The following is a 15,327-nucleotide window of genomic DNA, read 5'->3' on the forward strand; positions in this document are numbered from 1 at the left end:
GAAATCACGGGGGCTGCCTTCACCCCAAGAATTGGGGCCTCCCCGCCTATAGGTGCCCCACACATCGCTCCCCACGGGCGCCCACCAAGCCTGAAGGCGTCCCTTCCCCCACTGCTGCTGTGCACCCAGACCCCGCGCCTGCCAGCAGAGGGTGGGCGACCTCAGAGCGCCCTCACTGTCACCCTGTGGTGCCCACCCCTCCCCCGGACATCCAGCAGCACCCCCATTTCCACCACCAGGAGGTTGGTCTCCAGCCCCGATTCAGGACGCCCCCGACTTCCTTCCTGAACATCGAATCTGGCCGTGGACAGGCTGGCCGTGCCGCCCTGCCCGGCCCCGGCTTCCGGAGGGAGAGACTCATCGGAAGGGAAGTGCCTTCTCCAGGACAGCCGGGTTCCAGAGAGAGAAGCCGAGAGCCTCCTCCCGGTGACGCCGGGGTGGGGGGCCGCCCCCACAACACTCCTCTGTGGAGCCAGAGCCCCCTCCCACGTCCCCCGGGGTGCTGTGCAGGGCCGGGCATTCGCCTGGCGGGAGGCGTGGCGAGCTCCCTGCCAACCACTAGCTCAGGAGGCCCTGGGAGAAGGTGCCCGGCAGCTCCACCGCAGCCACACCACAGGCCGAGGACGGGGGTCTGCGGGACCAGCGAGGGAGCGGCGGGCAGGGCTGACTCGGGCAGGCGGGCAGAGCTGACTCGGGCAGGCGGGCAGAGCTGACTCGGGCAGGCGGGCAGAGCTGAGTCGGAGAGGCGGGCAGGGCTGACTCGGGCAGGCGGGCAGAGCTGACTCGGAGAGGCGGGCAGAGCTGACTTGGGCAGGCGGGCAGAGCTGACTCGGAGAGGCGGGCAGAGCTGACTTGGGCAGGCGGGCAGAGCTGACTCGGGCAGGCCCGCCCGGCCCTCTGCAGGGGTGGCTTCAGGCTCACCCGCCAAAGCACCAGAGGGCAGCTTTCCGACACAGGTCACCGGGGCCAAGCGCCAGAGCAGCAGCTGCCCACGGGCCAGGCTGGCCCTGCAGGCCGTCTGTCCCCTCACCCTGTGTCTGTGCCCGGTGCCCGTGAGAGATGACGGTGACTTCGGCACCGACCGGCTTAGGCCGAGCTCCGAGCCAGCCTCACTCTTCCTTCCAGATCGCCCACCACCTGCCCGCAGCGGCTTTCCGTGCGCTCCTGGTGGTCTCACCTCCCAGGCTGGTCAGGAGGCACGCTGTCCGAGGCAGGAGGGGAGTGCAGACCCTGCGGGGAGGCCCTGCAGCTCCGGGTGGGCCCGCCTCCAGCCCTAGCCCTCCATACGGCGGGGCCCTGCCACTCGGGGGCTCAGAGACGGGGCCCTTGCTCACAAGCACGGTGCCCACTAGGCCTCGAACACGTCCCTTCTGAGGGCCAGTGGCGGTCACGGCTCCTCCCCCCGGGACTCGGATGGAGAGCCCAGATGTGCGCACAGCCGGCGGGGAAGCTCACTGCAGCTCCGGGGCCGAGGAGCCTCCGCGGAACTGGTTCACTGGGCACATTCCGGGGGCGGCTGAGCAAGCAGCCATAAAGTCAGGCTGCCCGCCCTGGCCGGGTGCTTAGCGGTTAGAGCGTAGGCCCAAGGATCAAAGGTTCTCGGGTCTGATTCCCGGCCAAGGGTAAGTTCCTTGGTTGCAGGTTCGTTCCCAGGAGGCAACCAATCAATGTGCCTCTTACGTCAATCTCTGCCCCCCCCTCCCCCTCCTCTCTCCCTCCCTTCCCCCCCTCTCTAAAAAAAGTCGATGGGAAAAATATCCTCGGTGAGGATGAAGAAGGAAGGAAGGAAGGAAGGACGGACCGACGAACCCAGCTGTCAAACAAATAAGGAGATGCCTGTGTCAGCCTGCGTGGAAATCCATGACGCGAGGCCATCTCACGCTTCAAACTTGTAAAGCAATGTACGTACAGAGGTCTACAAACACGTCAAAGCTTAGCAGTGTCATCTGGTGAGTGGTATTTATTTTTACATTTCCAAATGTTCTACAATAATACCCACCCTACTGAGACGAAAGGAAACACGTTACTACATGTGACCCTTCCGGAAAACCAGGCCCGCTGACCCAGGGAGCTGGAGCCCTAACCCGCAGACGGGCAGGCGGGGCCCGGGGCTGTCAGGACTCCCCTAGCTTCGGGGACAGGGACAGACAACGTGCGCAGACAGTGCCTCAATGGCAGGGCGGACGCCTCACGCCCCAGGCAGGCTGCCCGCTGGAGCCACCCCGGCGCACTGGACGGTCCCGGGCTCCTCCCTGCAGGAGCCAGGGGGAGGCAGAGGCAGAGGGGGGGGCGGGGCGGGGAGGGCCTGAAAGAACAGGAACACCCCCATTCACCCTCCTCCGATGGCCACAGCGGGGTGGCTGGCCCGGGAGGGCAGGGCAGGGCAGGGCAGGGCACACACCCGGCAGCACAGACAGAGCAGCCACACAGAACAGGACCGGCGCGCGGGCACACACACAAAACGAAATGGCAAGTTACCTGGGTGAGGTCTGGAAAATGGCCCGTCTTTAGCTTGTGTGACTCCAAAACATAAGAAAACCAAAATACTGGCCACAATACCTCTGCGAATAAAGAACAAACAGCCCTCAGTGTGTGTAAGCGCAGGTCCACGCGGCTTCTCCCAGGCGGGAGGCGGGGGGGCCCACCCAGTGACAGCCCGACCCCGGTGGGGCAGGGTGGCTGGAAGCGGGGCTGGGCACCCGCGGAGAAGAGCCCTGCACTGGCTGCGCGTGTACCGCCGCGACGCCGGCTTCGCCTTTCGGACACCGGGGCTCGCCCCGCCTGGACCCGCGCCCCCTGTGGCGAACTGTCCTTGGCTCCTGCTCAGCCGCCCGGTTAACGGTTAACGGTTAACGGTTACCGGTTAGCGGGACTGTCAGTGCGGCCAGCACGCTGACACAGGTGGGAGGAGAGTTATTTTCCCGCCCCCGTTGGCGAGCCAGCCCGGAGCACCCCGCAGGCTGTGGCTGGAGCAGGGGGGCCTCCTGGCCTCCTCCTCGGTGCGGCGGAAGTCAGTTTGGCGGGAGTGAAACTGGCTCCGTGGCGTGGAGACTCACTCCCAGGTTTTCTTCATTGGCTCTTCCCTCCCAGAGGTGCCGGTTTTCTGCGTCCACGTCCCTGGCGTCGTTTGCCAGAGCAGGAACCACAGCGGGACAGGACACAGGCGCAGAGGCCGCTGTGGTCTCCCGCGCTCACCACCTGAGGCCGTCCTTCCGTCCGGGTCTGTGTCCCAGGAGCGGGGCTTGGTCTCTGGCCTGCACCCCCGGAAGGCCCACCGCCCGGGCGCACCAGGTGGGCAGTGGGCAGACTGGGTTCCCAGTGTCCGTTTCCGACGGCGCCCGCCTCCGGGGAGCGTGCCCCTCGGGGCCTGTCTCCACCCGCGTTACTTGTTGGTTCTGGAACAATCCCACCCAGCAGTGCCTCCCGGGGCCCCAGGTTAGCCAGTGGCGGCGGGAGGTGCCTCATGTTCTGCAGGAGCTGGAGAGGCAGGGCGCACCGCCTTCCTGCCGCCCGTGCCCTCACCACGTCGGGGGTGGAGTGTGGCCGGGCCGCGCTGCCTGCACCACGGAGCCTTCCCCAGAGGGAAACGCTACGGCGACGACCGGACCCTACGGTCACCGGCCACAGACACAGACCCTCTCAACTGGAAAAGCTTCCCCGCTGAGAAACGTTCGGACAGCTCCCACATGACAGCACTTCCATTGACAACCACAGGAAGACCGAGTTATTATTACTGTTTTAAAGTCTATGTTTATTGACTTCAGAGAGGAAGGAGAGGGAGACAGAAACATCAATGACTGAACCACTGACCAGGTAGCTGCCTCCTGCACGCCCCCTCCTGGGCATCGAGCCCGCAGCCCGGGCATGTGCCCTGACCAGAATCGACTGTGACCTCCTGGTTCCTAGGTCGATGTTCAACCACTGAGGAGACCAATCAGGCCCAGATTATTTTGTAAATGAGCACAGAGAAATCTAGTAACAAGCCTTACAGACAGAAACCGCCCGGGAGCCTCACTGAGTTCCCTGTCTCCACTTCCCCTCACGAGCCCCACACGTGCTAGTAAAACGTTAGGTTAATGAGCCCTGGCCAGTGTGTTCAGTGGTTAGAGCACCACCACCCCGTACCAAAGGGTTTCGGGTCCGATTCCCGGTCAAGGGCAGGTTCGATTCCCCAGCCCCAGCTGGGGCGTGTGTGGGAGGCAACCAGTCGATGTGTCTCTCTCACGTCAATGTTTCTCTCTCCCCCAACCCCCTTCCATTCTCTCTAAAACTCTATGGAAAAAAATATGCCGTGTGAGGATTAAAAACAAAAATACACATGTTAGGTTACGTAACAACAGAAAGGGGAAGGCCCCAGGGAGACGCCATAAAGGTGAGGGCCTTTCCAGGTGACTGAGAAATCAGGTGACTAAAGCAAATTCTGACAGGAGCAGAGGAAGGCGGAAAGGAAAGTCCCCACTCGTCCCAGGTGGGGACCCTGGATGGTCATTAAGATACTTGAGATGACGCAGTGACTTCTTGACCAGAAATGTGGTGACATCGGGGGACGCAGGCGCAGAGCCTGCGGGAGCTTTTAAAGGCCCCTCCCTGAGCCGAGATGAGCCGTGTGCACCAGGGACAGAAGCCGGTCAGGGATAGCTAGTTAGACAGGAAGGTCAGCCCCTGACGTCACCGACGTTTCACCCCAGCCTGGGGAATTCAGAGCAAATGACGCATCTCACAAACCTCGGTGAGGCCAGGATGCAGCTGCAGGAGCTGGAGCCCACCTGCCTCTCCAAGGCTGAAGACACAGGCGCCCACACCCGCTCCCCTGGCCCCAGGCTCCCTGGCCAGGGGCACATGCAGACCTTTACCACGCTCTCCAGACACCCTCAGAGTCTCCCCCTCCCGGGGACCCCTCCCTCCCCCCAGGCTCCAGGTCTCCGTGCATCTGTGTGTGCTCAGGTGTGCTGTGTGGCATTCTCTACCTCTGCTGACACTACTAATTTGTAAAAGACCTCTATATTTTATTTTAATCCTCACCTGAGGACATATTTTATGTTTTTTAATTGATTTCAGAGAGGAAGAGAGATGGAGAGATAGAAACATCAATGATGAAAATCATTGATTGGCTGCCTCCTACATCACCCACACTGGGGATCGAGCCCGCAACCTGGGCCTGTGCCCTGACCAGGAATCAAACCATGAGCTCCTGGTTCATAGGTCGACGCTCAACCACTGAGCCACGCCGGCCAGGCTGGGGTGAGGTCTTTAGCAATGGCTATATTTGATGTGCACTTAAAAACAATTTCCTGAATCTCTTTGAAACTTTCAAGTTTTACTAACTACATTAAATGATGGAAATTCACTGGATATCCAGACTATTTCCAAATAAGATAAAATAATGAAACATTAATTACTGAACATAGATTCATCTACTTTAGTGTCTTACCACAGAGGAACCAATGATATGCACCTTTCTTAGTAAACACGTCTTGTGCCTCATTGAAAGAGCATACAATGAAAAATCACATATTTCTAGAAATTATGAAATGTATTCATAAATTTATTAACCTATGGATCACTGATGTGACAGTTCACAATTGCTTACTTCTTAGTTTTCACCAGAAATTAAAGTTTCTATAAAGAATTCTAATATATGTAATTATAAAACCACAAATAATAATAATAATAATTCTAATATACAAAAAGCCGGGAGCCATCATGACCGAAACAACCGGACGGATGACCGAACAGCAGGCTGCGTGGGGCGACCAGGCCAGCAGGGGGGCAATTGGGGGCAACCAGGCTGGCGGGGGGGGGCAGTTGGGGGCGACCAGGCTGGCAGGGGGGCAATTGGGGGCGACCAGGCTGGCGGGGGGGGGGGCAGTTGGGGGCGACCAGGCCGGCAGGGGGGCGGGCAGTTGGGGGTGACCAGTCCGGCAGGGGTGGGGGCAGTTAGGAGCGATCAGGCCGACAGGCAGAGGCGGTTAGGGGTGATCAGGCAGGCAGGCAAGTGAGCAGTTAGGAACCAGCAGTCCTGGATTGTGAGAGGGATGTCCAACTGCCGGTTTAGGCCCAATCCCCATCCTCGGGATTGGGCCTAAACCGGCAGTCTGACATCCCCCGAGGGGTCCCAGATTGGAGAAGGTACAGGCTCAGCTGAGGGGACCCTCCCCCCGATCCCCCCTGCATGAATTTCATGCACCGGGCCTCTAGTAATAATAATAAAGTAGGGAAAACTGTGTACACCAGAAAAATAGGGCATGTTTTGGAGGCGTGGAGATGTGTTTTCGTTACGGGACATGACAGTGATTTTGTCCTGTGATTTCCGAGTGAGTCAGAGAACAAGAGACGAACTAAAAGGGAGAAAGAGAGCTGTGAGAAGTTTAGGAAGAGAATTCTTGGGGAGGAGATTCTGTGTGACCAAGATGGTAAGAGTGGATGGAGGGCTGTTAAACAGCTTTCCTACGAACAGTGGATGAGCCTCGCTTCTTGATCGGTCAGGGACAGACCTCCTGGTCTCCCCGAGAGACACTGAAAACTCCCTGCCTGGGAAGCAAAGCGCGCGGCCCGAAGAGAACTTGCTGTTTATGCGGTTGCGTCGGGCCTTCGATTCTGTGAGAACGCCGCTCTCCACAGCAGGAGCCGTATCTGCGTCTGAAACGCAAAGGCTCAGCCACAGCGTGCAAAGGTGGGGCCCGTGCTGCTTCTGCGGCGACGTCCCTTCCTCCCACCCAGCGCCAGCCCGCCATCCTGACGCCCTGTCCACGCCACAGTCTGCTCCTAAATCAGAGGAAGGGAGATGGGTGACCACGGCCGTGAACTGAACAGCGCCCCCTATGGGCACCCTGGCCGCCCACTCCCGGCGTCTGCACCCCTTCACCCGTGCAGTGCAGGGGAGCTGGCCCCCACGCCGCTGACCTCAGGACGGGAGGTCAGGTGCTGCTGCGTGCACCCCTGCTGGGGGCGGAGGCCTCGCAGTGCCGGGGCTGGTGGAAAACGGTGTCCACGTGGGGCACGCCGTCCACCACCTCCCGTGGTCGCGGCCTGCCTCTCTGAGCACCTCGGCGTGCCGGAAGCCTGCACACCCCCTGGAATCAGCCCGCCCATCACCTCGACCAGCAGCCAGGCCACAGGCTACGGAAACCGGGTCCCAGCGAGCAGACCTCCACACGGACCGCACGATGGAACACTGCCGGTTCTCGCTCCCTTTTCTCCCCCGGACACAAAGACAACGTTCTCCTGGCTTCGCTATGACTTAGAGCAATTCGGTAAGTGGCACCTTTGTAAGCAGAACTGAACACTTATTCCCTGGCAGGTGCAGGAGACGAGAGAGTCTGGGGACCGGGAGGAGACAGGAACTCACGCAAATCGACAGGCACCGCAGGGGAGCCCGAAGCGAGCTCTGGCCTTGGCGTTTCTGGCCTCGAGGTCAAGCTCAGTCTGGAGCTGCTCTAGTGGCTAGTTACAGCTCCGGCTGCTCCTGTGCAAAGAATAGGCCATTTACTGAAACTAGACTCTTCTGCTGATAATCCGTCTTTTTGTTTGTTAATCCTCATCTGAGGACATTTTTTCCCATTGATTTTTAGAGAGAGCGGAAGGGAGGGAGGGAGGGAGGAGGGGAAGAGAGAGAGAAGCACTGATTGAGGTGAGAGAGACACATGGATTGGTTGCCTCCTGCATGTACTTGACTGGGGGCTGGGGAACGAACCTGCAATCCAGGTACATGCCCTGACTGGGAATCGAACCCAAGACCCTTCGGTGCACAGGCCAGCCCCCTAACCCCTAAGCTCCGCCAGCCAGGCCGCCTCTTTAACGGTGTGCGTTTCCCGGTGGCGCTTTAAGAGTTCCCTGCGTATTCTGGAAACAAGGCCCTTATCGGTACGTTCTGCGAACATTTCTGAGCCGCCTGGGGCTGGTCCTTCCTGGTCTTCAGGGGATCATTTGTACACTTACGCCACTAAGTAACGTCGCCATGCCACCAGCAGATAAATGGGCCACGGACGTGTGCCGTGCCGGCGGCACTCCCAGCAGCGAACCGGGCCAGAGCGGCGCCCTGTGATGTCACAACCACCGTGCGGTGGGAGCAGCACTCAGGTGCTCGCTGAGCGACGCCCCCGGAGCTGTGCAGTGGGCGAGAGGCCTGGCTGACGGGGGGCGGTGGCGGCCTGAGGCCCGTGTATGTTCAATTATACACCAATAACGTGACGCGCATAGAAAATTAACCCTACTCCCCCAAAGTGACAGCCTGCTAAATCCCAAAAAGAACAATGGCACACACAAGCTGAACTGAAGGCTGAAGGCAGACCACTCCCTCAGTGTTCCGTGTCAGTGTCTGAACAGAAGCAGGACCTGTGCGTGGAACCTGCCCGCCAGGGCCCCGGCACAGCCCAGGCCAGGTGCTGCCACCTGCTGGGGAGGCCCAGTCCCAGGACACCCTGCCTGGGCCACTCCAGCGGGGCCACCGGCTTCCTGCGACAGTACTTGCCCATGACATCGGAACTGCTCATCTCTGCCCCAATTTCACAGCGTGTGGCACCCCTTCAGTGTGGCCACGTCCTGCCCGGCCTCCCTGCCCAGCTGTGCTGGACCCTCCACACAGTGAGACGCCCACAGGAAACCTGGCTGGCGCGGAGTCTCGCCAGAAGGGGTCTCGCCAGAGGGGGGCGCCCTCACGCAGCCCCCTGGTCCCTCACAGACCCCGGGAAGGCTCTAGAAGAAAGATCACCAGTTACAGCCCAACAGAACGGTGTCCAAGAAACTGCTGCCAGGACTCAGGGAGAGGCCGTCCCGCCCGCAGCCTCCCGCCCTCCACAGGCCTTCCTGAAGAACGTCCCCCCCCCCCCCCCTTTCTCCCTAAAAGAACGCTTCTCTCCTCTGCTTCTTCCACTTGCTGTAACTTGCTCGTTCTAGTTGTAATTCTTTGCTGTTCCCGAATAAACCCATTTTTTTCTGGTCAAATTACTTATTTTTTTAAAGTCAACAAATCCAGCCAAACTCACAGAAAAGATCAAGTTCTACTTGGAAATCCCCTCAAGGAAAACATGGGCTCCTGCCAACAGCCTCCGTGTCTCCCGTACCCACAGGTCCAGTGTCCCCCCACGGGCCCTGCTGCAGAGCACAGTCCCGGCCGCCACAGGGCCCAGGCACAGCCCCACTCCCTCCTCCTCGCAGGACCCACTGCCCAGGGCCAGCCTGCCACAGGCCTGAGTGCAATCAGGGGCTGGCGCCAGAGCAGGCACAAGCAGCAGGAGGCAGAGCCCGGGGGGCGGGGCGGACTGCCGGGCTGACACCCAGGCTTGGGTGAAGCAGAGGACCCAGCAGCGCTGACCGGGAGATGGCGTGGGAGAGGGGCAGAAACCCCACGGTGGAGCCAGCATGACAGGTGAGGACAAGACGGGGCTCCTTGAGGGAGCACAGCCCTGAGGCCAGACCCCTGGCAGCCACTGCTAACAGGGGATCAGCTGGGAGACGAGGCCGCTGCAGGTGGCTCTCCAGTCCCCCCACAGCAGGCCCAGGACACAGCTGGCAGGAGCCACCTGGCCTCTCCACGGGCCGCTGACACCTGCAGATCACCTAGCGGCTCCCAGCACACTCCCCGGCAGGCGGTCAGACCTCACTTACAAAGGCCAGCGCTGGCTCCCCGGGGAGGGTTTACAGCCCGTCCCGCCAACCGTGGCTGACCAGCGGTCCCTGGCACTGCCAGGCCTCAAGGCTCTGCCCCACCTGGTGCCCGAGCCCTGCTGGCCTCCTCCCTCCGTCCCAGCAGGGCAGCGGGGCTGGTTACCTCTTGGTGTTGTAGGCCGTGTCCTGAGGCGTCTCCTCCAGCAGAGTCACGTAGCCCAGCACGCAGGTGAGGATGAAGAGCACGGTCAGGGTGTGCGCGCGCCTGAAACCAAACACACCGCGGCGTCAGGCCTCATGTGAGACACGCGCCCCCAACTCAGAAAGCAGGCGGAGCGTCCCTAGCTGGGGAGACCCCGAGCTTGGGGGAGACCCTGCACTCGGGGGGAGGAGCACTCAGCACACGGGAGCGCTGAGGCCGCACTCAGAGGACCGGCTGGGCCGCGTGTGCTGCTGCGCGGGGCGGGCAGCTGTGATGGCCAGCCTGCGGGCCACGCCATGACCACACCTGAGATTCCCAGGACCACAGCCCAGGAAACAAGAAAGGGAAGGCGGTGAGGGACCGCAGGACCGCAGAGGAGGTGCCCCTCACGGAGCCTGCACTCAGGAGCTGCGAGGCGCTGAGGGAGGCGTGGGCTCTGGTCCCGGCCACCCCGCGCCCGGCCCGGCCCTCGGCCTGATGTGGGAGGAGAGGCAGCGCACCGGAAGCGGGCCGCCGTGGCCGCGTCAGACGCTGGCCTGGGCCCTCTGCGACGGCGCCACAGCCCAGCTCCCAGGCCCCAACGAGCAGGGGTCCCTGCAGAGACGACGGGACCCGGAGTCTCCATTTCCAGGGGATGCTGCCCTCTCGGGAGAGTCCGTAGCCAGGGAGCACACCCTCCAGGACGAAAGGCTCACGGGGCACGCGGCAGGCGGCCCACCCGCTGCTCTGCGGGAACCGCTGGAGGCCCCGGCAGACGGGGAGGAGCACCGGAGTGCCGGCGGCCACCGGGAAGGAGGAGAGGGCACCAGAAAGGCACGTGAAGTGACTCTTCTCCGTGTTATTCTTTTTACCACATTTCATTCTTCTTTTAAAATATATTTTATTGATTTTTTACAGAGAGGAAGGGAGAGGGATAGAGAGTTAGAAACATCGATGAGAGAGAAAAATCGATCAGCTGCCTCCTGCACACCCCCTACTGGGGATGTGCCCGCAACCAAGGTACATGCCCTTGACCGGAATCGAACCTGGGACCCTTGAGTCCGCAGGACGACGCTCTATCCACTGAGCCACACCGGTTAGGGCCACATTTCATTCTTAATCTTTGCTGCAGCTCGGAAAGGAGAGCATCAGAGCATTACTGTCTCTGTTTTACAGGTGAGGAAACCAAGACAGCAAGCAATTGGGCCAAGCCCAGACCCAGGGCATCTCTGAAGCATATGCTGTCCTAGCAACACCAGCGGGGGACCACTGTCATTCTCACCGCAGAAGCAGAGAGAAGTAGGCACCCAACAGGACAAACAGCTCGTGAAGAGAGCAGGGCTGCGAGGGGACGTCGCTCCAGGTGAGAGAAGATTTTTTTTTAAAGATATTTTTATTGATTTTTTACAGAGAGGAAGGGAGAGGGATAGAGAGCTAGAAACATCGATGAGAGAGAAACATCGACCAGCTGCCTCCTGCACACGCCCTACCGGGGATGTGCCTGCAACCAATGTACATGCCCTTGACCGGAATCGAACCTGGGACCTTTCAGTCCGCAGGCCGACGACGCTCTATCCACTGAGCCAAACCGGTTTCGGGTGAGAGAAGATTTTTAACAAAATGATGGGCCTCAAGGAGGGCCGTGAAGAGAGCAGACAACGCACGGGCAGCTCGCTCAGGGTCAGCAGGATGAGGCTGTTCTCGGTCTCCTGAGGGAGGAACTAGCCAGCTGTCTCAGGACCAGGGAGAGCGCCGCGGCGGCCCTCCAAGCCAGCGGGAGCCCCGTCTGGCGGAGTGCACCTGATGTGGCTGAGTGGGAGGGCTTAGGGGCTTTCACTGAAGCCCTAGGGCCGTGGTCGGCAAACCGCGGCTCACAAGCCACATGTGGCTCTTTGGTCCCTTGAGTGGGCTCTTCCACAAAATACCACGGCCTGGGCGAGTCTATTTTGAAGAAGTGGCATTAGAAGAAGTTTAATTATAAAAAATTTGGCTCTCCAAAGAAATTTCAATTGTTGTACTGTTGATATTTGGCTCTGTTGACTAATGAGTTTGCCGACCACTGCCCTAGAGCAACACTCCAAACACCAGGCAGAAAACAAGAACATGGTGCCCGGCCAGTGTGGCTCAGTGGTTGAGTGTCGACTATGAACCAGGAGGTCACGGTTCTATTCTGGTCAAAGGTCAGGCTGGGGTTGCAGGCTCCATCCCCAGGAGGGGGTGTGCAGGAGGCAGCCAATCGATGTCTCTCTTATCGATGTTTCTATCTCTCTCTCCCTCTCCCTTCCTCTCTCTTTAACAATCAATAAAAACATATTTTTTAAAGAAGAAAATAAGAACACAGTGGCTGAGGCGGAACACAGCAAAGAGAAAGCAGGACGGCAAGGGGACCAGAAGAGCGGGCCCTGGGTGCGAGCGTGTCAGAACTACGAATGCCGGGATGACACAGGACCCCAACTCAGAGAGAGCCCACAGGAGCCGCTCAGCAGGAGCGAAGGTGCACCAGCTGCCGGGTCTGGAGGAGGAGGGCAGGCCTGGCACGTGGGGGGAGGGTGGGCTCGCACCTCCTGGTGAGGTGGTTACAGGAGCCACGGGTGCGAAAGCTCAGGGAACTGCACGTCCTGGAGTCAGGGTCACTGTATGGTCACTTAAGGGACACAACGCGCCAGAAAGTATGAAACGGCCTGTGGGCACCAGGTCAGGGCGCAGGCCAGCAGAACGGTCCCGCAGGCCTCCGAGAAGTGTCCCCTCCCCTGAGACCAGGCCGGGAAGGAGCAGGGAGCAGGACCCCTGTGGGCCAGTGCTCACCCGACCTCCGTGGCGGCCAACAGTGCTCCTTGCCTTGCACACGGCCCATTTCCACTCCCACGGAAGTAACCCGGACGCAGGAGGTGCCCACCAGGGAACCAGACAGGACCGTCCCAGGGACCCAGCCATGGGACTGACAGCCACCCACCCAGAGGGTCTAATGCTGGGCAAGTGTCTTCGACAAAACACGTGGCCCGGGCGTCCCGGGGAGGAGATGGGGACAGCGGCCCAGGACCGGCCAGTGCCCCTCAGGGCCACCAGCACGCCAGTGCACCAGGCCAGCCAGCCCCTCCACGTGGGCAGGGCCAGCCCTGCGGGACCTCAGAGGCACGGGCGCCCCTGTGGGTATCCCACAGGACGGCGCTCACAAGCCCAAGCACAGCCTGAGATTTCGCTGTGCTGACAAGCAGTGGTTTAAAAGGCACCGCATTCACAGTTCGGAGCGCCTTCCCACGTATTAATTAGGACAGCACTTTGGCGAAGAAACAACCCGATGAGCCCAGTTTTACTGGGACAGAGTGTGGGTGCAGACATAACTGCTGTTACTAGGATGAAGCCGCATCCATACGGCGAGGCTCGCGCCCCCATGTGACCCTTCACCCGGCCGGTCCCCCTCACCCTGGCCGGCGTTGCCCAGGCTGGCCCCTGCTCTCCTCCCATCTCGTGTGAAGTTGTTTCCTGCTTGGATACTTTTCCTCGGAAAGGCAACGTAGTACAGCAGGAAAATATGGATTTAATATTGGCTTTGCCACTTTGTGACTTGAGCAACTTTACTCATCTTTTAAGTGAGCACAGAAGTATTAACTTGCAAGTGTGGTTAAACAGAAAATGCTCCTTGCCTTGCACTCGGCCCATTTCCACTCGTGTGGAAGGAATGGGGGAGGGGGGGCTGAGGAGACTGCAGGCAGACCTGCTCCGCCCACCCCCCCCTTCCCCGCCGGGGCCAAGCGTGCACCCTCTGCTTTGGTGGCTGATGGGTCACTCTGGGGAAGGTGTGGGCCCTGGGATCCAGGACAGGACAGGACGACAGCAGCTGGAAACCCTGTGACTTCGGTCGCTCAGCAAGGGTGAGGGCGAGGACAGCTGGCGCTCTGCCCGCGAGTGGAAAATGCCCGGCTGTCAGTCACCCACTCACTGTGCAGAGGGCAGGAAGGCAGGCCTGCCAACCCCGTTGGAGAAAACAGAGGTGTGGCCACACACGTGCACGACAACGCCTCGGCCAGTGGTGGCGGAGCAGAGGCCCCGCCCAGATGTGCAGGGGCGGCGGCGGTGACGCTGACCGCACACCGACAGATGTGGGCGAAGCCGGGCGTCCTGCTTCCCAGGTGTGGGTGAAACCCCTCGCCCACAGTGCCCGGCGCCTAGAGCGCCCCGCACCCTGCCGGCTCCTGTGCGGCCCGCTGCAGGCGGGCGTGGGTCAGAGCAGTGTGGGCACGAGCCCACGGCAGGCACTCCCATGTCCCAGCAGCCAGGAAGCCCGATACCACGCGGCCTGCCACCTGCAGGGGGCGTGTGGCCGGCACCTCTCGGGGCGGCTCCCCAGCAAGCTCCGGAGGTGAGCCGACACGTCTTCGTGTGGCTCCTCCGTGTCTGTGGCCGCCGGGTGCTCCCACCTGAGACCACAATTACAGAAGAAGCAGGGTCTTTGCCACCCTGGAACCCTGTGGTCCTCAGCCCTCCTCCCATGGACTCGGTTTGGGGGAGCCCACACCCCGTGGCTGATAAGCAGTAATAGAGAAACCCCAAATTCTCGTACGTGGCCTCCACACCATCATCATGGGCCCCAAAGAAGCCCAGCCTTCTTTGAAAAGGGAAACCTTAAAAGCAAGATTCTGAAGGGCACAAGTGTCCCTGAGTGGGGCGGGACATAGTCATTTCCACAAATACGTATTTTTAGTCTTTAGTTAATTTCTATTAAAACCCTGGAATGAAGGAAGAGTTTTTAAAGTCCTAGCACAGTCAGCGAGGGAAAACTCAGAGGTCAATCGGCTGAGCTCTGCGGGGGAAGGACGGCCAGGCAGGCACGGGGGACCCGCACGGGCGAGGGCGAGGCCCCAGACGCAGCACACAGACCTGGCCCCCCGCCGGCGCCAGAGCACAGCGCACCTCACACCTGCGGTGGGGAGCCAGGACCACCCACCCCACCCGCAAGGCAGCCCCCAAAACCAGCCTGCCCCGTGGCACCCCTTCTGAAAAGCCTTCCTGGCCGGTCGCCCTCCGCACAGGCAGGCTCGGCTTCAGCCTCGGTCTGGGAGCCCCACTTCCCACGGACCACGCGCCCTGGGACCGTGTTCGGGCTCCGGGCGAGGGGGTGCTCCCGGCTTCTGTCGGGCGGGGACAGCCCCGTCCCTTCAGCAGGCTCTGTGCCTCAGGAGACCAGGCTCGTGCCAGACGCTGCCAGCTGAGTTCCAGAACCGTCCCCGGCACCCAGGAGGGGCCCAGCCGCGGCGCTCCAGAACCTGTCTCCGGGGGTCACCCGCCGTCTGAGAAGATGGTGCCCACCCCCCCCCCTGCAGCTGACAGGTCAGCTGGACAGGCCTGAGCACACGCAGCATGTCCAGCAGGACCCAGCAGCGCGGGGCCACACCCCTGTGGACAAGGCACCCCATCCCTCTCTCCCGCCCACTGGCCCCGCACCCCACCCCATCCCAGCATGGTATCGCCCCACAGGTAACAGCTGCTGGCACCCACAGGAGAGACGCCCCCACACCGGCCTCCCCGCATCTCCCCTGAGT

The 15,327-nt window shown here is 60.9% G+C and overlaps 1 protein-coding gene across 1 annotated transcript in view; it reads right to left on the reverse strand.

The window, feature by feature from the left end:
- PTDSS2 (phosphatidylserine synthase 2) overlaps positions 1-15,327 on the reverse strand; it is a 28,689-nt gene that overhangs the window by 12,241 nt on the left and 1,121 nt on the right. Inside the window, exons 2-3 of the mRNA XM_079788077.1 lie at positions 9,770-9,871; positions 2,479-2,561 (exon numbers count right to left, since the gene is read on the reverse strand). Of these exons, the coding sequence (XP_079644203.1) occupies positions 2,479-2,561; positions 9,770-9,871 (185 nt within the window). The remainder of the gene's footprint in view (positions 1-2,478; positions 2,562-9,769; positions 9,872-15,327) is intronic.

Source organism: Cnephaeus nilssonii, assembly GCF_951640355.1.
Source record: "Cnephaeus nilssonii genome assembly, chromosome: 13".
In the NCBI taxonomy this organism is placed as follows: Eukaryota; Metazoa; Chordata; class Mammalia; order Chiroptera; family Vespertilionidae; genus Cnephaeus; species Cnephaeus nilssonii.